This window comes from Musca autumnalis, unplaced genomic scaffold, assembly GCF_047663935.1.
Source record: "Musca autumnalis isolate F117 unplaced genomic scaffold, ASM4766393v1 scaffold_5, whole genome shotgun sequence".
NCBI lineage: Eukaryota > Metazoa > Arthropoda > Insecta > Diptera > Muscidae > Musca > Musca autumnalis.
The window spans coordinates 5509369-5535789 of NW_027412088.1; the positions used below are offsets into that span (position 1 = coordinate 5509369).

At 35.9% G+C, this 26421-nt stretch overlaps 1 protein-coding gene across 2 annotated transcripts; it reads left to right on the forward strand.

Moving 5' to 3' along the window:
- Nucleotides 1-201: 201 nt before the first annotated feature.
- Sod3 (Superoxide dismutase 3) lies at nucleotides 202-15940 on the forward strand. 2 transcript variants are annotated; one of them, XM_073957191.1, is made up of 5 exons: nucleotides 202-471; nucleotides 13923-14001; nucleotides 14087-14299; nucleotides 14369-14619; nucleotides 15379-15940. In XM_073957191.1, the coding sequence occupies exons 2-5, from the start codon at nucleotides 13936-13938 to the stop codon at nucleotides 15614-15616; spliced, it is 768 nt and encodes a 255-aa protein (XP_073813292.1). In that variant the 5' UTR covers nucleotides 202-471; nucleotides 13923-13935; the 3' UTR covers nucleotides 15617-15940. The 2 variants fall into 2 exon arrangements, with proteins under 2 accessions (XP_073813292.1, XP_073813293.1); XM_073957192.1 differs by having other exon boundaries at nucleotides 15707-15940.
- Nucleotides 15941-26421: the final 10481 nt, after the last annotated feature.

Here is a 26421-nt window from a genome sequence, read left to right on the forward strand (position 1 = left end):
CATGGATTTAGGCCGCTATTGCTCTCAACGCTGAATAACAAGAAACTTTTCCAATAGCAACATCTCTCTCTAATTTTGAGATGATAAGAAACTGGTGAGAGATAAATTCATTGCATCGTGGGTGCTTTTTTCACAGGTGAGCAAGGAGATCGAAAGCTTTTTTGTTGTTGATTTCAATTGCAACTCACTTTCGTTTGATGTTGAATTGAATGAATGGATTAACGGTGATGTTGTGGCGCGGCGCACAACTGCCTGTCATTTGTAGTCGATCAAAACAATAAATTGTTTCAAAGCGAGAGAACAGTTGTGCCCCAGAGCTCGTATAAAACGGTCGGTTTCATTAAATAAAACGCCAGTTACCTATAACAGCGGAAAACTTTTTGTTCGATTTATTTATTTTTTTTTTCAATTTTTTGTGAACAACAAAAGCCAGTTAGTCTCCAGCCAGTTGATTTCAATTCAAGAACAGCAGTAAGTATTATTTACGAGCAGAATTATCAGTACGCATATCTATAATCCGAATGTGTGGAAGAATGCGGCTATAATAAAATTATCTAGACCATGAATGCAATCTCATCAGCAATTTTTTTGTGGGTTGACTTTTTGATAAGTGATTTAATTGAAAAAAACGAAACCTCCAAAAATATAAAAAAAGTTACAAAAAACAGTGTCTCTACATGAACGAACCACTTAATGGAATTTCGTTGTTGCTGGTGTTTTATCATTATTTATTTCAAGAGGAGTTTCGGTAATGATGGTCCACCAGGTCAGGCAGGTGGAGAAGGGTCTGGAAATTTATTTCAAGGCTTCAATAAGTATTCTCAATGCGCAATACAAACTTCACTTTTCGACTATTTTATTTTTAAATACTGAATTAAAACCGGTTATTGGCCAATATGGGTATTACTTTGGCAGGGGCGCATAGGTGAGGAGCATAGCATGAGAATATTTGCGGCATAAGGCAGCGGCGGGAGACGATTTATGGCATTACAATTGTAAACAGCAATACATACAATTTTAAAAGTTTCCACAAAGTCATATTGAACGGCAAATGTTTTCGAAAATGTTCACAAGTGTTCTTCACAAAATTCAATTATTGACATCGTGAATTTACAACAAGAATTTTAATTATTTTTTTGTGCCTCATCGAAATAACGGTTTCAGACCCCAAGTATGTTTGGACGAAATTAGTTTCAGACAATTTGAAGCAGATTTAGCCATGCCCGTCCGTCGGTCTGGCTGACTGATGCGCACGATAACTCTCGAACGGATCAAATCAAATGTTCAAAATTTTTCTGTAAAAAAATTTTTCTCCAAGGGAGCAATCGATTTGGCCCAAACTTTGCACACCGTATTATTAACCGTATAGATCGAGTTCGAATGTGGACAATATCGGTCCACTCCTTCGGGTATCTCCCACACAAAATTTGGGAAAAGTGCAGTTCAAGACCTCCTCTCGGATCGTTTTGAATTTCAGCAGATTGTTCTTGCGGCATATATCTCCGTCAGCACAGCTGACCGATACTTTCTTACTTGTCGAAATAATAGTTGCAGACCCCACATTTGTTTGGACGAAACCCATTTCAGACAATTTGGATTCGATGTAATTCTGTTCTTCATGAACCGATTAACAGATTTGGTCCAAACTTTGCACATCGTCATATATTGCCCAAACATTCATTTCTTCAAGTACCTTCCACACAAAATATCAAATCTTTTCAAATGTGTGACATGTCTCGAATCGTTTTGATATTTTTGTAACATTTAGTGCTCGCGGACCCCTTTGACGGTACAATTTTTTCGGGGAAAGTCCGTATTTCCTGAGATAATGACCCTAAAACCCTAAAAACCCCTGCCAGCGCCAACAAAAATGTATAATGACCACGATAACTTAGCATCCGATTTGGCTGAACTTTTAGACATTATAATATTTTTTCCAAACGTACATCAAGTTCCAAAGAGTTATATATTGGAGAAAATCTCTGGATACTTCCCTCACAAAAGTTCAAAAATTTTGCTAAATGCAGTTTAAGGACTTGGACCGTTTGCAAATTTTTCCGAAATTACTTTTTGTTGTCCTGTTTACACCGATATACAGTTTTTCGCGGGCAAGTCCATGTTTTCTGATATAATGGCCTAAAAGCTCTACAAGATACTCGGTGACCAAATAAAATGCCTGATGGGCACGATAATTGACATTGACCCAATCTTTTTTTCACCCTTAAATCACGTTCGAATGTAGACTATATCGGTCCACTCCTTCATGTACATATGTACCTCCCACACAAAATTTCAAAATGTTTGCAAATATGCAATTAAGGCGTATATTTAAGGTCGTTTTAAAAATGTTCCAGCAGTTACTACTCATATTACAACAGTATAGCTTTTCCACCCTCTGCCGTTAGGCAAAGGCTACATAGGATATATACCCTTTCATACCAACAAAATGTGTTTCAAACTATTAGTAGTCGATTTAGCCATATCCCTTCGTCTGTCTGGATGGTTAGAGCGCACGATAGCTCTCGAACGAATCAATCGATTGGGTTCGTTTGTAATATTTTGTCCAAACTTAGTTTAAGTTCGAAGACGGACAATATCTGTGGAATCCTTCGGGTACCTCGCACAGAAAATTTCAGTTCAGTGCAGTTTAAGACCTCCTCTTGAAACGTTTTGATTTTTTTTTTTTTGCATCAGGTTGTGCTCAAGACCCCTATCACAACGGTACGGCCTGTTCGTCCGTCTGTCGGATCAATCGATCCAGACCCAAATTTTTGTCCAAACTTAGATCAAGCTCGAGGATGTCCACTCCCTCGGTACCTCCTCCAAAAACGTTGAAAACGTGTTCGCAAAAATGGTGCACGCAATAACTCCCCAGCAAACCAATCGTACCGACATCGTAACGAAATCGGAACAAAATTCGGACGATACGTCCGAGATCTGATCCGAAATCGTAACGATATCTTAACGAAAGTTGTATGAAGTGGTTGACATAATTTCGGAACGAAATGTCGGAGCGACATCGGATCGATTTCTGTCCGATTTCGTAACGAAATCTGAAGAAAATCCTTGGAAAATTCGAAAAGGAAATTTCTTTCCGACATTCGTTCCGAAATCGGTACAAAATCTGAACTAATTCCTCTCCGAAAAATCGTTTAGAAATCGGAACGAAATCTGAACGACGTTGTTTCCGAAATTGTTCAGACGCGTCGGACATCAGACATTTGCTGGGTCTCCAAGGGTGACCGATTTGGTCCATACTTTCCACATCGTAATATTTCTAAAGTGTGCATATCGTATATTTCTGCGAATCTTAGACAAAATTCGGCACCTAACCTACAAGAGATAAAATAAATAAAATGGTTCCCTCTATCTCAAGTGAATGGAGCAACCGATTTGGTCCAAACTGTAGAGTTGGGCAATCTCGTTCAATTGAACGATCCGGATCACTATTCAATGGACACCGGTAATTTCATTGGCAAAACTGCGTATACTTAATTTGCAAACCAAATGTCTGATGTCCGACACGTCTGAACAATTTCGGAAGCAAAGTCGTTCAGATTTCGTTCCGATTTCTAAACGATTTTTCGGAAAGGAAATAGTTGAGATTTTATACCGATTTCGTTCCGAGTTCGCAATGAATGTCGGAAAGAAATTTCCTTTCAGAATTTTCTTCAGATTTCGTTACGAAATCGAACCGAAATCGATCCGATGTCGCTCCGACATTTCGTTCCGAAATTATGTCAACCATTTCATACAACTTTCTTTAAGATATCGTTACGATTTCGGATCAGATATCGGACGTATCGTCCGAATTTTGTTCCGATTTCGTTACGATGTCGGTACGATTGGTTTGCAGTGATCCGGATCGTTCAATTGAACGAGATTGCCCAACTCTACCAAACTGTGGATCTCATAATATTTTGTCAAGTTTTAGTTAAGTTCGAAAATGGGCCATATCGGTCCACTACTTAGGGTACTTCCCCGCAAAAATTCAACATTTTTGTTCAAGTGTAGTTTAAGGTATGCTCCATGATCCTTTGGAAATTGTTACCTAAGGTACTCCTTATGGTTCTACTTACAGCAATATTATATTTATCGTAGGCAAGTCCATGCTTCCTGACAAGAGCTCTAAGTTATACAATTACCAACTGAAATTACTGGTGGGCGGGATGTATATTGAAATGAATGACTCCCAAAATAAGATCCCGATGTTTTTCCCATCAATTGCACCATCAATTATGAGCCTCCAAAAATTTGAGACCTTGATGCCCGAAGAGATCATTTTGTCAGGCTCATATCTTTCATACCGTTAAAAATTTTGAATTACTCTCGTTTCGACCGAAGGTTTACCGAAGGTACTTCTTGTGGTGCTGTTTACAGCAATATTATTCTTTACGCGGACAAGTCCATTCTTCCTGACATAATAGTCCAAAAGCTTCATCTTATACGACGGACAACTCTGTTATGGCTGGTCTATCGAAAGAAATGACTCCCAAAATAAGATCCACTTCCAAAATGAACTATGCCGTTCCTTCCTTGCATATGGTGACATTTCAACCAGACTAAGATAAGGTTCCAACATGGACTCCTTCGGCTACCTCCCACACAAAATTTTGGAAAAGTTCATTTTAGGGCCTGCTCTCGAATCGCTTTTGTTTTTGTAGTAACAACTTATATTCACTGTCCCCTATACGACGGTACGTGTTTCATCAGGGGTAAGGCCATACTTCCTGAGAAAATAGCCTGAAAGTCACAAAAAACTCCTATGGCGCCGGGTGTAGTGGTTGGAGAGCAAGATAACTCTCGAACGGATCTGCCGATTCCGTCCAAACTTTGGACTTCGTAATATTTAGTCCAAGCCTAGTTTATGTTCGAAGATGAGCCATATCGGTCCACTCCTTCTGGTACCTCCCTCACAAAAGTTCTAAACTTTTCGCTAAAATGGTGCGCACGGTAACTCTCGAAGGTAGTAACCGATTTGGTACATACTGTGTACATCGCAATATTTCTACGAGACATAGATTAGGTTCGAATATGGACTTTGTATGTCATCTCCTTCGGGTACCTCACACACAAAATGTCCGAAAAGTGCTGTTTAAGAGCTGCTCTCGAATCCATTTGATTTCTGTTGTAGCAGTTTGTATTCGTTGCCCCCATTACGACGGCACAAGTTTTTTCAGCGGCAAGTCGATAGTTTTTGAGAAAATGGCCCGAAAACTATAAAAATTCCTACAACATCAGTAGCGGGAGCGCACTGTAACTTTTGAACGGATCAGCCGATTCGGCCCAAAGTTTGGCCGTAATATTTTGTCCAAACATGGTTTAAGTTCGAAGGTGAGCCATATCGTATATATATATATATATATATATATATATATATATATATATATATATATATATATATATATATATATATTACAATGGTACGCACAATATCTCTTAACCGGACATGACGATTTGGTCCAAGGGTATCCAAAGATCTCTCTCAGCCTTCAAACAGGCTGAGGGTATATCCCTGTTGGCAAAGCCGACTGATACTTTTTTAGTTGTTTTTTAAACAACCTCCAATGCGTATTCTTCTTTTTATTATGTCACAGGCTGAGGTTATCAGGGCAATTATACTCGCGGAATTTTAAAGAGTCAAATTCTTTTAAAATCAATTGTCTTAAAATGTTGAAAACTTCTAAAATAACTTAGTTATGGAATATTCTCAACCTATCGACAAAATATATTTTCATTTTGGGGATAAATATGGAAATAAATTCCAAAATAGTGGAAATTGGGGAAAGGGAATAAATTCCACACGGAATTTTTATTCATGATTGCCCTGTATATACCCAGTAAAATTTGACGGAAGGGGTTCTTTGCGATGACGTGATTTCATGTCATCTTTTGCATTGGTTCAAAGGAAGTCGTGAAAGATCCGATCTTTTCATTAGGATTTGAACCAATGCAAAGGAAGTCGTGAAAGATCCGATCTTTTCATCAGCATTTGTTCCCATTCCATCGATCCAATAGAGATGATGTTTGTCTTTTTATTTACACACCTGATTATTTTCATTTTGGTATGTTCCAGTACTGCAAAAATCTACTAATTTTTACTATTTTTTCCGATAACATAAAGGAAAAATTGTTATCGTAGTAAAAATAAGTAGATTCTTGCAGTTTCTGGAACAGACCAAAGTTGTTAGAACTGTCGTCGTGATGTTGTCTTACATTTCCTGCATATCAAACAACTAAAACTTCTAAACAATTGGTATTATATGAAGTCCCAACCATCGAGCTAAAAATAGAATCGGACTGCACACATTGCTATTTTAAAAGTTCCCTTGTCTATTCTAAATCTGACATAGGATGAAATCAATCAAATCTCGCTTTTTGGAATTTGAAAAAAAGTCCGAAACGAAAAGGAACAAGAATCTGAAAATAAAGAAGAAACTACTTTTGGAAAGAAACAATTAAAAATAAATTAATTAAGCATAAATGGTATTTTCCATAAAAAGTCTCTCCTCCCCGTTCGTTACATTTTGTTCTTAGAGATCCCTAAAGCAAGCCGGGTTGTAGATCCCTACATATTTCCGTCACTAAACAAAAGAGTATAAATTACCAAAATGTTGTTATAAAATAACAAAATTATAAAATAAAAGAAATTTACGAAATAAAAATACTTAAAGGAGTGCATTTGGAGTCCATGTCGAAATCTGAACTGGTGATGGGAAGATAATTGAAAAAACCTTTTGTAAGATGAAAGAATATCAGTTGCGGAGAACGGAGGAAGTAATCTTTTGCGTTGCAGCGGTGGTGATTACATTGCAATTTTGGATGTAAACTTTCGAAAAACTAAACTGATAAATTAATTGTAGCTATTTCATGAATTCGTTTGAATTAATAAAGAGTTTTGTTTTTCATGAAAACCATATTTCAATACAGCATTTCCATTTTCCAAACAAGACATGAAAATTTCATGCCAAGGGGTTGGTGAAAATGACATGCCAAAGCATTGGTTAAAATGACATGTCAAATCATGGGTGAAAATGACGTGTCAAAGCATTGGTGAAAATGACATGTCAAATCATTGGGGTGGAAATGACATGCCAAAGCATTGGTGGAAATGACATGTCAACGCATTGGTTAAAATGACATGCTTAGGATCCAGAAAAGAACGTCATCTTTTGGGGTCCACGCTCATATAAAATTCATCGATGAAGATGCTAAAAAGATGACGTGCTAGATCACTTGCACCCATGATTGAATGTCATCTTTGGCATCGAACATTTTGCTGGGTATCTGTCGGGGAAGCCGGTTGATACTTTTTTCTTGTTATTTCAGAAATACTTTGAGACCGAATCTTGAACATATCTGCAATTTCTTTTCATGTTAGGTGTGGTATATACTAATCGCACTTCTTCCTGTACCTTTGACACAGAGCTCCGAAATTAGGTAAAGTGGGGATTTTTTAGAACAGTAAAGGAAGCTTAAAATCTGAGGGGTAAATTTAATCCATCAATTATTACAACGTTTCTAATTTTAAACATATAAATAGAAGGGTTTTCAGTACATTCATATTTATATAGGAGAATATTTTAATTAGTTGCCCTCAAAACGTAGCCATTATAAGGCACATATGCATATATTTTATTAACATGTATACCCAATTGTTTTTGTACAAATTCCAAGCAGATAGTCATGACGATATTAATGATTTCCACTTTAAGGACTGCAGTTTGTGCAAGCTCTGGAAATTAAAAAAATCACATTAATGGAAACTAAAAATCACACAATTAAACCAGTTTCTATTTAAACAACAAATCTTTAGCAGCTATACATACTTATATGTATGTACATATTTCCGAACTTAGTGGTAACGGAAGATAACATTTTTTACCTGTTTTTTTTATACTTTGTTATTTATTTAATTCATTTCTGTTTTCCTTGTTTACTTGGCGCGAATAATCCAAACCTAGATAATCGTGTATCCCATTGCGTTTATATTTATTAACCTTTACACACTTGACCCTGTGTGTGTGAGGAGAAAGGCGAGCGCTCGCGATTGCCGCAGTCAACATTGACTATTGAAAAAATTGTCGTCATCAAAACAACTTTTCGTTTTTGTCGTATGTTTTTTTTTTTTTTGAAATCCAGGTTCTCTATTTCTATTTATTGAATCAAACATTAAGGTTAGCATACGGTGATGACAAACTCAGCACAGAACACACAAAACAAAGTCAGGCTGCTTAACAGAAGAGGTCAGTAATACGATGATCAAGCGACCAAACGGCCGACAAAAAATGATAAAAAAGCTATAGGCAGGCAACCAACCTAGAGAATATTGCAAATGTGTGGGGTGCTTCAATTATGGAATCACCTTTGGAAAAAATAAAAGCGAGAGGAACATTGTACACAAAAAAGAAAAAAAAAATACAAAAATTGATTAAAGCACGAGATTTGTAGAATTTCATTTGTTGTTGGTTTTGTCGCGGTTTGATGCTTCCATATCACGTTTAATGACACCAATTTACAAAATTGTGTCCCACAAGCAGGTTTGTAAAAAAATATACATACATACATACAAATGTAAATATGAATGTATGTATATTGCAAGGAGGAGTGGGTAACTGGATGAAAAATTCTGCATATATAAATAATATTTGGGAATTTCCCACTTTAAACAAATCCGTAAATTAAACCATAACAAATCAGAAAAAATATTTCGATCGGATAAAAATGACTTGGTGAAACATTTATAGAATAATTATTGGTCGTTTTACTGATCAGAGATAACATTGAGAATATTTTCTCTTACCTTTTTTTCCAAAAATGAACACACTTTTTCTGAAAAAAGAAAGAAGTTGTAAAAGTTAATATGGAATTTCAAATAGATAACTTATTATTGAACAAATATGTATATTTATTCAAGCCCGAGGTCAGGACCTCTAACCACAAAATGAATAAGAAAACGAGTAAAAATATATTTTTGGTTTTTTTCTTATTTGTAAAGTAGATTTCTTGTTTTCAAATTTTAAAAAACAACAGTTTTTAAAGTGGGTGTATTTAAAATTGATTTACTTTAGGGAAAAACAGAGGTTTTGTCAACGGAAATAAACGTGACAAAAAAACAATGGAAGTAAAGAAATAACAAGTAAAAAATATCGGTCGGTTTTGCACACAAAGATACATATTACCTCTAAGAAGCAAACCCAAATATTTTAGTCACGACGTCTATAAATGAAAATATTGATTTTAAATCAAGAAATTCCTGTCATGGGGCTGGATTATTTTTCTATAAAAATTTGAAATGAAAAATATTTTTTGATATTTATTTTCTTTATAATGCCATGTTCATACCAGTACATTAATTACGTTGTTCGCTCTCACAATTACGTATACGAATTAACCTGTTCATACGGCATAGTACATACTTCATACCAACATATGTATTTTCATACTTTTTGTTTGTTGATTTTAAAGGAAGTTTCAAACAAAAGACATGCAAAATTAGTTGATATGAACTGGAAAATAATTTTCTTTCCTTCAAACATATATTTTATGTTATATTCGGTTCTTTTCATTCATGTTTTCTATTTTTTTTCTCAAAATTTAGATGTTTTCAACATATTTTTGAAACTTTCTATTTTCAAAATTAACGAGAGAGAGAACCTGCCAAAATAACTTTTTGGTATACCGACTTTCGGACAGGTATTTAATTTTAGTTTTTAAATTTGTAAGCGAATTTTAAACAATAGACAAGAAATGTAACTGCAATGAAAGAGAAGACAAAATGTCAAAAATTTTTGAGTTCCGTTCTAGGGGACTGTATAAAGACCTATACGGATAAATTTCTGGCGGAAAGTTTTATACACCAATTCCAGTGATATATTGAGGCAAAATACCGAAAATCGGGAAGTATGAAGACCTATACTAACAAAATTTCAGGTAAAAATTTTAGCCATTTCAGTGGTATATTGAGGCTAAAACCTTGAAAATACTGAAAATCGGGAGGTACGAATCTATGGGGGCTATATGAAAACGTTAACATACATATACCAAAAAAATTAAGGTGGAAAGTTTTCTAACACAAACGAAGACTAAATACCAAATTCCAGCCATTTTATTGGTATATTGAGGATAAAACTTTAAAAATACCGAAAGTCGGGATGTAGATTCTGTGGGAGGTATATCAAAACGTAGACCGGTACCGACAAATTTCTGGGGAGATGTTTTGTTTCCCGAAGAAGACTAGATACCAAATTTCAGCCACTTCGGTGAGATAATGAAGCTAAAACCTTCAAAATACCGAAAATCAGGATGTACCGTTCTATGGGGGTATATCTAATTGTGGACCGGTACTGACAGATTTCCGTGGGAAAGTTTTGTAGCCCAAAGGAGGACTAAATACCAAATTTCAACCACTTTGGTGTGATAATGAGGCTAAAACCTTAAAAGTACCAAAAATCGGGATGTACCTTTCAATTTCTTTCAAATTTCTGGGAGAAAGTTTTGTGGTCCCACACAAGACTAAATACCAAATTTCAGCCATTTCGGTGAGAAAATGAAGCTAAAACCATAAAAATACCGAAAATCGGGGAGCAACGTTCTATGGTGGTAAATCAAAACGTGGACCGACAAATTTCTGGGGGAAAGTTTTGTTGCCATGAAAAAGACTAAATACCACATTTCAGCAACTTCGGTGCGATAATGAAGCTAAAACCTTCAAAATACCGAACATCGGGAGTTACCGTCCTATGAGGGCTATATCAAAATGTGGACCTATATAAACATTTTTTTGTAGAAATATGTTTTAGCCTCTGGAAACACAAAATACCAAACTGCGATTTGGTGGTCAAATGGGGCTAATACATTCAAAATATCCTTAAATGACGCGTACTATAAATGGAGCGTTATATGGTGGCTATACCAAAAACATGGACCTATATAAACAAATTTTGGAAGAAACGTTTTTTAGCCTCTGGAGACACAAAATTTCAAATTACAACCAAATCGGTGGCCAAATGGGACAAATATCTTAAAAATTCCTTAAAATGATGACGCGCCACGCGTCGCTTTGTATGGGGGCTATACGAAAACGTGGACCTGCATAGCCCGCTTTCAATACCAAAAGTCCGCACATATTCTATCCGTTCGAAAGCTAGAGTGATTTCCACAGACGGACGAGCTTGGCTATATCGGTATAGAATTGCACACTGATCAAGAATATATATAATTTGTGGGGTCTACAATGATTATTTCGAGTAGTTACAAACCATCCTATGGTGGAGGGTATAAAATATGTTGGTACCCGAAAACAAATAACATTGAGATATGCTACAAAATGTTGTAAACATATATTTGCTTGGACCCAAACGTAATATGTATAGATTCAAACATATATTTGTTTGCAAACTGACCCAAACATATATTTGTTTGGATCCAAACATATTTCTAACATATATTTTTCTGCGTGTAGAAAAAGCGAAATGTCAATTTACAGCTAAATGAAAAACGTGGCTAAAACCTTAAATAACTATTTAAAATTTATCCGCGAGCAGGTCTCAATGTACGTAGACTAAAATATTTATTACCAGAATGTGTAAACCGATATGGCCCATTTTCGAACTTGATCTAAGTTTGAACAAAATTTTAGTTCGAGTGTTATGTGCACGCCCGCTAGACGGACAGACTGACGGGAAGGGCTAAATCGAATCCAAATTGTCTGAAACGGATTTCTTTTTCTTGAGGTTCAAACCCATTATTTCGATGATTTATTTTTGACAGTATCTTTTAGAGTTCTTTGTATACAATTGGAGTCCCTTGTAATCGGGACCCTAAGGAACTATTGCGGAAGATTTGTCAAAGCAATCAAAGGATAATCAACTAATGTGTGGACGCCAGTCGTTTGTCTCGGGCCCTATCGTCGATGACATATGCGATTTATATATCGCATAATGCCTACATAGCTGACTTAGTACAGCTTTTCCATTGGAGAAATATGGAAATATCCGTCGTTAAATCCACTGCTACACGTTTCACCACCTGGACCACCGAAATTAGGCTCTCCCTGAACAAATTTGTCGATGGTGTCCTGATTTCGACCACTAACTACCCAAAGGTATTGCGAAAGCAATAGAGCGGTCCAAAGAACAAGCGAGAACCTCTAGATCAACGAGACTGTCAAGCAGACTTGAATAGCATTGATATTGATGCAGTTGCGCAGGCAGTACAAAGGTACAGTCTGAATGCCGTACTCGAATACCCCCGGCTGAGCTGGCAATGGAAATACAAGTGGTTTCAGCCCTCAATTCATATTGGGTCCGAATTGAAGACACGATACCAAACACATGTGAATTGGGACCGCACGACGCGATGCATTTGTTTAGCTGCTCAGCTGACCCAACTCACCTATCTCCCGATTCTTAATGGACGCAGTCAGTCCAGATTCTTAAATTTTTAAATCAGGATGCAGAGGAATATTTACGAAAGAACCCAGTAGGAAATTTAATCTGCGATCATCGAAAAATTTCAAAATCGTCACCAAAAGTGTCACCAAATTTGTCACTCTTACATGTGCGATGTGTGACATTCTGAACGAAAATGTCTTGCAATGTGCCTTGGTACAAGTTAATGTTCATTCTATCGTTCATGAAGACAACTTCGCTTACCTTGTCGCTCAACTTATCGTGCACGAGATTTGCGACATTTGTGTAAAAATGTCGTCGATGATCGCAAAGGACCGTCTTTAATGGATTGGAGACAACTTTGAAGACACATAAAAGACAACTTCCCACTGGGAACATATTTGCGTTGCTACAACAACAACACATTTTTAAAACTATCCGAGAACAGTTCTTAAACCTATGCTATTCAACTTCTTAGACGAAGGAATGGTCCAATTTCGAATTTAATGTAAAGGTGGAAAAATTATAACGATATATGCAATGTTTGGACCGAATCGAATACTCCCTTCGAGAGTTATTGTGCTTTAAAGCTTCCGGTAAATTATTTTACAAATAGTGTTAACTTTCAACAAGCTTCATCTGTGTTAAACATTGTTAAGAAGACGTCGGAACAGCCCCAAAACTGAGCTTAGCGAACCATTTTTGCAAAAAGGTTCTAAACGGAATAGACCTATATAAACCATATTCGAACTTGATCTACCTTTTGAATGAAATATTAGGCTGTACAATGTTTGGACGGAAAGGGTTTATCGGTCCCATCTACCAGGCAGATAGACTAAGTCGACTTCAATTGTCTGACAGTTATTCGGTCTAACCATATGAGGTGGCTAAAACACCGTACTTATTACTTAGTAATGGGTAAATAAGTAGTTTACCTTGTAAATTGTTGAAGAAAAGATAGTTTACATTATTTAGTAATGGGTAAGTCGGCTCATGTGACTCACAAATTTTTTATGGCTAATTACCGGTGTCTGTAAAGGACTATTACTGGACTTTAATCTTGAAATGGATGCAGTTCCAGTTATCGAAGTATATTTTTGCAATCGGTTGTATAAGGACTAGTTAATCAATCCATTGCTCGACATGCAAAATTATCGCTTTGTCGAAGTCAAAATAACAAGAACAATGGCATAGTGGCTCTACTGTTCCTATATAATTTTATTCTTACCAAGTGAAATTTACTAGGTTGGGGCCCAATCTCGAAAATCATGGGCTTCCTTTAGAAAAACATATACCATTGGAAACAAAACCACATGGACTCCCCAAAGAGACTTTTTTGTGTGAGAACTCATATTTTTACTTTTTGGATTACAAAAGATGGAATCCGAGGTTTTTGAACCGACTTCTCTTTGACAGTGCATGTGTAATATGTTTTGGGACCGGAAACCACTAATACAATATTAGTTCCTAAGACTTGCAGATAAACCTTAAAATATACTGAAACTAATAAATAAATTTGTTATATTTCAGAAGTAGCAGAAACATGAATACCTGGCAATTATTAATTACATTGATGGCCATTACGGCAGTATCGGCCAAATCTGCAGAGGTATGGTTCAATATATTCAATCTACGTCAAAAATATTCAATGAATATTTTGAAATAAATAATAAAGTAAATATTTTCTATTGTAGAAAAACACCCGCATGGAAGCAATTGCCTATGTGACGGGACCCTCAGGAGCTGTGGGCAATGTAACTTTCATACAAAATGCCTGCGGTGAAAATGTCCATGTTCGCGTGTACATAAGCGGTTTAACCCCAGGCAAACATGGTTTCCATGTTCATGAGAAGGGAGATTTGTCCAATGGTTGTGCCAGCCTGGGTGGACATTTCAATCCTGATAAGGTAAGTGTTTCTTTGTTAGGCTTGACAAACATTTCCCAAGATATGACAAACATTTGTACTGCATTTCAGATGGATCATGGTGGTCCTCGTGATGAAGTACGTCACGTTGGTGACTTGGGTAATATTGAGGCAAATGCAAATGGTGTTGTGGATACCACTTTCACCGATCATCTAATCAGTTTAACTGGACCCCGTACCATTTTGGGCCGTGGCCTGGTTATTCACGACAATGTTGATGATTTGGGTAAAACCACCCATCCTGACTCAAAGAAAACTGGAAATGCTGGTGGACGTGCCGCCTGCGGTGTCATTGGTGTCAAGTAAATATTCGTCATTATTTCTTTTTCGGTTGTGTGATTTTCCCCCACCATCACAGGCTGGATGTTTATCACGACATTTTTACTTAATACAGAGTTAATTAGTTTCGATTCGTATTTGAAGCCCAATGTGTATTTACAATAATTGTCTAACCTCAAGTTTGTGTATTACTAAAAATTATTTTATTTTTGTGTGCCCTTTTTTGTGTAATGTTTTCCCCAGAGTTGTTGTTTTAATAGTTTATTGAAACAACTTAATATTTTAGTGGGAACAAAATATTTTTAATTTTGATTATTTTTTAATTTGCTTAACTACTAAAAAATAGTTTAAGTTTGAAGTATTTGACACAAACGTTTTCTATTCCCTCCTGAAAGAATCTCCTGTTTTTGTTTGGGAATACAAAACTTTGGTCATACATTTTCAATATTTTATGTTTTATCTTTTTTGTTTAAAACTAAGAGGTCCAGGTGTGAATTTGGGTCCATAGTGAATAAAAAAACACTAATTAACTGCTAAAAACATGAAGGGTGTGTTGTCGTTTTTGTTTGTTTGGTTGATGTATGTATGTATGTGTAGTTGTAAAATAACTCACTTGCCTTGGCTTGTCGCACCAAAGGCATTAACAAACAGATTTTCTAATATTAGTTTTGGAGTACCTGTTGTAAGTGTTTTCATCGATTTTAAGTGTTTCTGTTGTCTGTGAATCGTTGTCTAATCTTAACTGTGTTTTTTTTATTTTATTCGTTCAACTCTATTTTCAGCCCTTATCATCATCAGCAATCGTCATCATTACCATGTTCTTCTTCCTCTTCAGCTTCACAGCAACAATATCGTCATCCATCATCTCAGCCCACATTTTATGTACCGCATGACAGGCCCAGGGATCATGTTGTCTATCCTTTGCTTTCCTCTTCATATGCAACGTATCCTCATATCGGTTATCCATATCATTATCCTCAGCCATATCATTACCAGCCACCCTATCCATATTTCTATTAATTCGGTGTCTTGCAAAAACAAATGACAAATATGACCCCCAAAATTTAAAACTAATTGGCAATTTTTGAAATTAAAATTTTATTTTTACAGCTTGGAAGATTTTGGAGAATTACCCTGCACGAAAAGTGGTGCATCATCAATGATTGGATTGGTCTCGTCTAGCTTTATTTACTTTAGCTTGGCAATGTTTTTATCAAAATATTTTATGTAGAACGAATTTTTTATTTGTTATATTTTTGTTATTTAATGTAAATACCATTTACAGTTCATTCCATCCATTTTTTACGATTGTATTTATGAAAAATAAAAAAAATGTATAATATATTACTTAAGTCTGTGACTGTACAAAAACAAATAGCAGGAGCTGTGATGATCGAAGGTTTGTGTAAGTTTTCCACTTAATTTTTTGGATAGATCTAACTTTTCCACTGACAAACCTCACGCACAGAAAAAATATTTTTCGCTTTTGTTGGAACAAAAATACAGTCGGACCTCGATTATCCGTGATGGTCGGGACCGGAGTCATTACGGATAATCGATTTTCCCGGATAATGGAGGCTATGTTTTTATGCAGTTTTTGAACATATTTTTGAGTAAAAATGGAATAGTACAATACATTGTACAATACAACAATAATAAAATCTTCAATTTTTATTATATTTGTTAAGATAATCCACCAAATTTTAGAAGGATACATAATATCATCATCATCAGATACATCTGAATTGATTTTGTTCCATGGTTTCTTGATACCATAAATACACAAATTGTGTAATATGGGAGAATTTCCAGTTTTCTTTCGTTTACCTTTTATTTGCTTAATCAAATTTATTGGAAAGTGTGCTTTTACTCCCGGATAATAAAGTTTATAACGAAAAATATAGGAAATGGAAAAAAGACCAACATTTCTTTTCTATCCCGGATAATGGAGGTTCCCGGATAATCGATTCACGGATAATCGAGGTTCAACTGTATATGTTTTGGTTCCAAAAATGTATTTGTTTTGTTCAAACATTGTAATCCAAATCCAAAAATACCATCTTTTGTTCCAAACATAGAAAACAAAAACAACTTTCGAATTTCCGCAATATTCTTAAAATCGTTAACAATACCGATTGTAGGAACTATCATAATCTAATTTTGTTTACAAAAAGTATTGTCAATACAGAAAACCAGCCCAGAAATTTTTGATTTGAGTGTATATACTACTCATATTCACTTTTCACATAACTTGGATATAAATGTCGCGTATAATATTGCAATCATTGATGAACACAATACATGGTTTGCTGCATTGGCTGACAACAAAGACAAACAAAAAGCCACATGCACCCACCACAACATAAGGAATAATTAAACACCATAACAAACATGAAAAGGAAAGAAGAAATGAAACAAAACTGAAACAAATAAAAACAAGAGTCTCACAAATACATACACACAAAAACAAATGTAAAGGCAGCATGTCATACAAACACACCACAACTCACCAAAATTGTTTTTTCAACACGGCATCGAATAGCGAGAGAAGAGAAACAAATTTTCGAAGAAAAGAGAGAAATATTGTTCAGTTGACACAAACTATTTTTGGATTTACAATACTACATGAGGAATCCAACAATATGTTAACAATACATATTTTGCTCTTGGAATATTGTTGGATCAAACATATTTTTTTCTCTGCGTGCTAACGTACACCTACACAACAATTTAAATTGGGGGGTTGGTGTATTGGACCCATTACACGAGATTTCAGAAATTGTATGAAACATGTTCATTGTGGGGTGAGGCCCTTGAAAACTCCCTGAGTATGTCCCTGCTACCAGAATAAAATATTATTATTATTGTAATTAAGACCACTATAAATAATACTGCAAGAAATGCATGAAGGAGAGGCCCTATATATTGGGTCATTTCCGGACCCAGATATCTGGAACTTTTGTTTTCCTCTAGCAAAAAAAATATATAATGTCGTAGTCATGATTACAATGATTTGTAAATGAATCTGCTTTTAGAAGTTCCTTTCGATAGTTATCATGACCGCAAGTCATTTTAGTTGGTCATGAAGGATATTTTAAAGCTTTTGGATCATTACGTCAAAAAGCATGGACTTGTCCACTAAAAAATTATACCGTTTTGATCAGAATCACAAGGACTACCCTCGATAAAAGTTTCAAAAATCCTCGAGAAACCATTAACTGTACTTAAGCGAAATGTTAAATTTTGCGAGGGAGATATAGGAATGGTTGGTTACCGTAGATTTTTTTTCAGTTTTTGGACCATCACGACTGGAATCATTGAATCACACTAAAAACATTATATCTCTATAAACAGGACCACAATAAGTACCTTCTGTAAAAATGGTTTTAAACTTTCGAAAGGGAGGCCCCAGAAGGTATTGTCCGATATCGACCTTCTTCGAAGTTGATGTGCAAAGTTTCGGCCAAATCGGAAACACAATTCCTAAGCTATCGCACTCATCAGTAATTTTAATTGGTGTAAAAATTCTTGTTTTTTTCTTTTTTCTTGCCATTATCCTAGGAAGTATCAAAATATGATACGAGGTTGTAAAAACGTCATAACCCATATATACATACTATTCACAATTCGACAAATCGGTTTCTAACACATACCACTCCTTTCGTTGGAATATTGACATCACATCTATCACAATTATGAATATCGGCACGTACCGTTCTATGGGGGCTATATCAAAACATGGACCTATGCCAACGAAATTCAGTTGGAAACGTAGACTAAATACCAAATCTCAGCCATTTCGGTGGGTTGATGTGGCCACAACCTTCAAAATACCGAAAATCGGGAGGTACCGTTCTATGGGGGATATATGGAGGCGTGGACCCATACCGACAAATTTCATATGGAAAGTTTTATACCTCAATTGAGGACTAAATACCAAATTTCAGCAATTTCGGAGAAATTTTGAGGCCACAACCTTCAAAATACCGGAAATTGGGAGCTACCGTTCTTTGCGGGCTATATGAAGGGGTGGACCCATACCAAAAAAAATCTGAGGGGAAATTTTAGGCTAAGTACCAAATTTTAGCCATTTCGGTGTGAAAATGAAGCTAAACCCTCAAAATGCCGAAGATCGGGTGGTACCGTTCTATGGGGACTGTATTAGGACGTGGACCGGTACCAAAAAATTTCTTGGGGAAAGTTTTATACCCCCAACGAAGTCTAAATACCAAATTTCAGCCACTTCAGATGACTATTGAGGCCACAACCTTCAAAGTACCGAAAATCGGGAGGTACCTTTCTATGGGTGCTATATGAAAGCGTAGACCTATACCAACAAATTTAGAGGGGAAAGTTAAATACTCCCAACGAAGACTAAATACCAAGTTTCAGCCATTTCAATGGATTATTGTGGTCATAACTTTCAAAATACCGAAAATCGGGAGATATCGTTCTATGGGGGCTATATGAAGGAGTGGACCTGTACCGACAAATTTCTGGGGGAAAGTTTCTTACCCCCAACGAAGACTATTTACCAAATTTCAGCCATTTCGAAGGAATATTGAGACCACAACCTTCAAAATACCGTAAATCGGAAGGTACTGTTCTATGGGGCCTATATGAAATGCTGGTGGAAGTTTTATACCCCCAACGAAGACTAAGTACAAAGTTTCAGCCATTTCGGTGTGCTAATGAAGCTAAAACCTTCAAAATATCGAAAAATCGGGTGGTACCGTTCTATGGGGACCGTGGACCGATATAGCCCATTTGCAATACCAAACATCCTAGGAGTAATTGAAACTTCTATACCAAATTACAAATAATAATTGTTCCACAAACATCCCATAAGGGACAGGGGAGACTTCTCTCATATCAATGAGTGCACCCCGATTCATATTTAGCTCAATGATATGGGACCTACAGTTTATCGCCGAGTCCGAACGGCGTGTCTAAGACAGCACTTTTGTTGAGAAGTTTTACATGGCTGAAATACTCAGGAAATGTCGCCAACATTACTGAGGGGTATTTTGCCGCCGTTGAAAAGTGTTTTGATGTTGCCTGGCCGGGCAATCGAACCCACGACCTTATGTGTGCAAGGCGGGTGTGCATACCATTGCACCACGGTGGCACCCAAATTACAAAGCTGTTTCTTAAAAATTGTGAGCTGTATCTTGATTTCAACAGACGGACAGACGGATATGGTTATATCGACTTAGAATTTTACCCTGATAAAGAATATACATACTTTATAGGGTCTCCGATGAATATTTCGATGTGTTACAAACGGAATGACAAATTTAATTATACCCTCCATATTATGGCGGAGGGTTTAAAAAGAGGAAAAAATTCAATTTGAAAATATTAGAAAGAAAATTGAATACATTTCTATGTGCATTCCTAGGTTAAAGATGTGTGCTCTTCGTGTTCATCTCAGAATTAGATGGAAGTGAGTCTCAGTCTCAGAATTAGATGGAAGTGAGCCTAAATGAATTTTAACGCATTAACACGGCGATTTAAAAAACACGAATTTTTTATATGAAAAGAGGTATATTGATCTTATGCGTCTATCGATAAGTATGTATATTTCCAGATGTAGAAAAACTCTCTCTCTCTCTCATTGCTGAACTTGACGGGTATAGCCATTATTTTTCTAGCGAATAGTTTTATCAACACTAAATTAGACTGTTTTCAAAAGGTTGATGGATGTCTGGCCAGACATAAAAAAGTATCAGTCGGTTTTGCCGACAGCGATATACCCTCAGCCTGTGTGGATTGAAATACTTTTTTTCCCAAAAAAAAAAAAGAAAACAAAACATGTATTTAGGGCAATGATGAACACGAAGAGAGAAATTGTATGGTCAATCGTAGGAAAACGTAAAAACGTGTTCATCAGTGATTTAGGGGGGCTTTTTTTTATCACACTAGCCTACGAAAACATTATATCGCTGTAAACAGGGCCTCTAAGAAAACCTTCGGTAAAAATGTCTAAAGGATCCTCGAACCACACAAAAATTTTGAACATTTGTGTGGGTGGTACCACAAGGATTGGAAAGATATGGCCCAAATTTGAACCTAAACTAAGTTTCGACAATATTTAGAGATCCAAAGTTTGGACCAAATCGGTTGCTACGTCTATGAGAAATCGTGCGTACCATTTTAGCGAATATTTTCGAACTTTTGTGGGGAGGTACCGGATGGAGTGGACCTATAAGCGCCACCTTCGAATTTTATCTAATATTCGAAGAAATATTACAATATCCAAAGTGTGGACGAACGCAGTTTTCGGTTCGAGCCATCCAGCCACTACATATGGTGCCATAGAGTTTTTTTACAACTTTCGGGCTGTTTTCTCAAGAAGTATGCCTCTGAAAAATCTTTTACTGTCGTAATTGAGGCAGCGAATGCAAGTTGCTTCAACAAAAATCAAAGTGATTCGAGAGCAGGTCTTAAAGTGAATATATACAAACAATACCGAACAATATTGAACTTTTGTGGGGGAGGTATCTTTGAACTTAAACTAAGTTTGCACAAAATATTACGAAGACTAATTTAAGTTTTTTCCGACAAAAATAAATGCCGAAACATAAGTTGAGTTGTTAGAGAACAACTTAATAGATTTTGCTGTAGAACTGTACGGATATAATTGGACTTTCCAGCAGGATAATGCCCCGAATCACCCTGTTCGACCTACAAAGGAGTTTTTAAAGGCACGAAATGTACCGTTATTGGAGTGGCCAGCTGTAACTTATGGTCACAAACCCATTGAAGACCTTCGGGCATACTATCCGCCAAAATTTTCGCGAAGTCAAAGGAGTGCACAACGCTGAAAGAATTGAAATGTGCATTATTGGCGGAATGGGAGTACATCACCACTAACACCTTAAGAAACCTAGTGGGTTCTATGACACAAAGGCTACAACAAGTCCTAATCCGCAAGGGCAATACAATATCATGTTAAATGTACAACAATTTTGTTCACTATTATGCATTTTTTAAACATTTTCGTTATTGCACATATAAATATTTTCTATGAAAAATTTTTTATTAATTATTTTTCTTTAATATGAAATTAATAAGAACGCAATTATTTTTTATATTTTAAACGCAATCGTAAGCACTAACTACAATGTAAAAAGAATATTGGAAATATATTTTGTTTTCGACAATAAATATCACAATATTAGTTTGCACATATAATTATTTTAAATAGGTATCAGTTGAGCAAACTTTTTAAAGGCTTTTCAGACCAAAGGGAAGAAATTTAAATAAATGGATATTTGCCCCAAGCATAAGATAGTTCTTATATTTTGTTTTCGCATTTTGGACCAGGGATACCAACTGTTCCGAGATAAAAATCGCTACAGCCACATACGCACCATAGGTCTGTAGCGATTTTTACCTTAAAACAGTTGACATTCCTGCTTAAACAGTGGTTTTTGTCCGTCGAAAATCACCACAAGTAGCGGGAAAACCACCAAGTTGGCACCCCTGTTTTGGACAATTCGTTATTGAGCTCTGAGTGCTTAAAACATCTGAGAAACTTTTTTGAACAATCAATCAGCTTTTCCAAGTCGGGAGGAGAATTTTGTCAATAACATCATCCATAACAAAGTTAATATTGCGGAAAGCCCAAGATACTCGTTTAAATCTTTTAATTTAACCTATGCGATATACAAAAAGAAAAGCAGCACATATACAAAAAAAAATTAAAGTTAATAGGCACAATTTTCAAATAATTAAATATCAGCTTGAGCCAGGCCGAGGTTTCAATCCACGTCCTTGGAAAAGATATGAATGGTGTTATCACGGTGTATTAGCGTTCAGAGCCAAACTCATAACTTTCGAAGGCTGTGCTAAAAAGCGTTTTTCGTGGAATCCATACAGTTTGAATAGGAAAATAGCTCCTCACTGTAAAAAAAAACACATTGCATGTGAGAAATGAAAACTTCGGTGACAAAGGGGCCACTCCACAGCCGATATGTCTGAAGAGCTGCTACCAACAGCGAGACCAGGTCACATAATGGTGGTTGTGTGATTTCGAATCTTCGGCTTTCCTTTTTCACTTGCAAAACATCTTCCATCATTAACCTCGACTTCAACGAAGAATTTATTAAAAATTATTAATAAATGATCTTCGCCCTAATAGGCAACATTTTCTTATTCTTATTGACATTGTCAGTTCGATTTTCATGTTTTGTACGCTCCCTTTACACTGCTTTTAAAGGGGATTTTTTAGAATCTAAAAAATTTAGCACGATCGTGAGCCATGTTGTCGATCGTGCGTGTTGTGCGAGATTCAATATTAAATTTGTTTCTGCAATATATTTCAATTATTTTATTATTACTATTATTACTATATTTATACACAAATTTGTGTTGTGTAACAACACTGTGCAACAAAATGGAGGTGAAAGTCTGGGGCACGGAAAATTCCTCTTGGGGAAGAAGGGCCTTGGTGAGTATATTAAGAACCCCGAAGGAAGGAAGCGAGTTAGAAAGTCGAAGTGCTCTACGAAAGTAATCCTCATTAGATTTGACTGAATACATGTCATCTCAAAAATAAGCTAAAGCAACATTGAACAAAGATATAACGCTAATTCCTGATGGCTTACAGGGTCTCTAGCAAAAACTTCATCACGTCATAACGCGGAATTTCGACTCACGGCGGATCTGTCCTTCGGGGTTATTAACCCTTTGTGGCCCGATGTTGCATGTGGGCAATTTTGCATGTTCATGTATGCGTATTTCCCACACCGTTTGAGATATTTATATACACTAAGTGCGTGTCGGTAGGCAGATTTCAGAAGAATAAAAAAATGGAAATTGCTTTTAAATAAATCGCTATATTGGCGAAGTTATACTTGGTTTAGTATAAGGAGTCGAGTGAAAATTTGGACATGAAATATTTTAATGATCTTATAAAATACCGTTAAATGTCAAACAAATTGAATAACTGCAGCCAACATTTGTTGAAAAATCTCACTGAGATCTTGATCAAATAAAATAAAAAATCAAACATAAAATTTACAGTTTCAATCAGTAGTTATTTTTTGAAACTTGGAAGTTGCCTATAGGCAACATTGGGCCATTGTGGTAATAAAGTGGTTACAGTAGTGGAAGTCGAAAATGCTGGTTAGTGGTATTTAAATAAATACAAAGGATCATTGGGACATTCGGTCTTGTGAAAAATGTTGTATTTATATTATTATTCGAAGATTGGACTTGAATTAAGACAAAATTGACATTTTTTCGGGAATATTCATATTAAATATTAGAAATTTGTAAGATATCAAGCAAATAGCAGTTTAAATATCGACGATGATAATTGTTTGTATTGGATTAAGAGCAATATTATCAGGTTTAGAGTCTGCATTCAAAATAGAAAATATTTTCCAAACGCTTCTATTCTGAAATATGTCAATATGAGCATTTCAAATTATATGAACCATATACATACGTCAAAATTGGCTAATTTGTGAACTATATATGATAAATATAGACCAATTTTCTATTCCATTTCCATAAATTTTCCTCTAGAAATAAAAAAAACTCATCAGCTTATGCTTTTCCACATCATGAATAATAAAAATACAACGATAATGCAAAGACTTAAGAAACAAACTTTGTTAATTTTTATACCCTCAGCATTTATGCTAACGAGGGCAAAATGTGCCTCATCGAAATAATGGTTTTAGACCCCAAGTATGTTTGGACGAAATGTGTTTCAGACAATTTGGAGTTGATTGAGCAATGTCCGTCTGTCTGGCTGGCTGGCTGGAGCGCACGATAACTCTCGAACGGATGAACGGATTCGGTTCAAATTTTGGCTTTCGTAATATTTTGCCCAAACTTAGTTTAAGTTCGAAGATGGGCTATATCGGTCCACTCCTTCCGGTACCTCCGCCACAAAAGTTCGAAAATGTTCGGAAAATTAGTGCGCACGATAAGATAACTCTTGCAGGGAGTAACCGATTTGGTACATACTTTGCCCATCGTAAAATGTGTACCAAACTTAGATGTTTCAATATAGACTTAATCCGCCCACTCCTTCGGGTACCTCCCACACAAAATTTCGGAAAAGTTCAGTTTAGGGCCATTTCTCGAATCGCTCTGATTTTTGTTTTAGCAACTTGTATTCACTGCCCTCCATACGACGGTACAAGTTTCATTAGGGGCAAGTCCATACTTCCTGAGAAATTAGCCTGAAAGTTGCAAAAAAAAATCCCTATGACACCGTGTGAGGTGGTTGGAACGCAAGATAACTCTAGAACGGATCTGCCGATTCGGTCCAAAATTTGGCCTTTGTAATATTTTGTCCAAACATAGTTTAAGTTCGAAGATAAGCCATATCGGTCCACTCCTTCAGGTACCTCCCCCACAAAAGTTCAAAAATGTTCGGAAAATTTGTTGAAGCAACTTTCATTCGCTGCCTCAAGTACGATGGTAAACGCTTTTTCAGGGGTAAGTCTATACACGAAGGGTGTAAAACCCTCCTATGGCACCATATGTAGTGGCTGGAGATCCACTTTCATAATGGTCAATGTAGATCGATTACTTTTAGTATCTCCTCCGCAAAACTTTTGATTTCTAATCCTAATGAACATTTTTGTCGGTTCAAATTTCCAAAATTTTTAAAAACCCCTAAATACATACGTTTTTTGGAAAAAAATTGTTTCAATATATACAGGCTGAGGGTATATCTCTGTCAGCAAAGCCGACTGATACTTTTTTACTTGTTATAACCACAATGGCCCAATGTTGCCCACAGGCAACATTTGTAACTCCCTAACACCGAGGAATTTTTAAGAAATTTTTTCGCAGAGGACATATTTTTGCGACAACTAATCATAATAAATATGAAAAATATTTTTATTCCTACGGAAAAAAATCGGGGTTCAAAGGGTTAATATACTCACCAAGGGCCTTCATCTCCAAATGGAATTATCTCTGCCCCAAAATTTGTGTCCACAGTGTAATAATAATTTACAATAATATGTGTAAAGAAATAATTGTAAGTATAAGTTAATGGAAATATTCCACACTATAATCTTTTGAAACATCAATAATTGTTTTTGTTGTAGGATTTTCAATAAATAAATCTCCTAATGAAGCTGAAATACAATCATCGAAATGCTGAGGAAAATTAAATGCTTTTAAAAAAAGTTTCCATTTTTAACCACCGAAATGAACGACAAGTGTTGTGTAAAAGAGGAAGTGCATTCACATTTACATACATACATATGTACGTATATGCATTTGTACGTGCAAAAAGTAAATACATATGCCGCGGTAACGTTATTGTGAAAAATATTTTCTCAAAATCGTTGAATTCATATAAAATGCGCGTGACTATTTAATATTTTTTAAACAATAACAACATTTCATTTGTAATTAACAATTAATATAGGTCATTCGATTTAATTTCTTTTCACACATTTTTAATTCTGCAGTATTCATGGGGGCTTTGCAGAAGTTTTCTTTTTTAAAAACTCATTCATAAATTACACTGTGAACCGAAATTTTGGGGCAGAGATAATTCTTTTTGGGGATGAAAGCCCTTGGTGAGTATATTAAGAATCCCAACGGACAGATCCGTCGTGAGTCGAACTTCCGAGTTATGGCGTGATTAAATTTCTGCTGAAGCCCTGTAAGGCATGTTAAATTAGCCTTATATCTTTGTTAACTATTGTATTAGCTTATTTATGGGAAGACATATCTTCAGTCAAATCGAATGAGGATTATTTTCGTAGAGCATTTCGTCCTTCTAACTTGCTTCCTTCAATGTCCTTTTCGTCCTTTATCTTAAGAACCACTATAAGTGTACC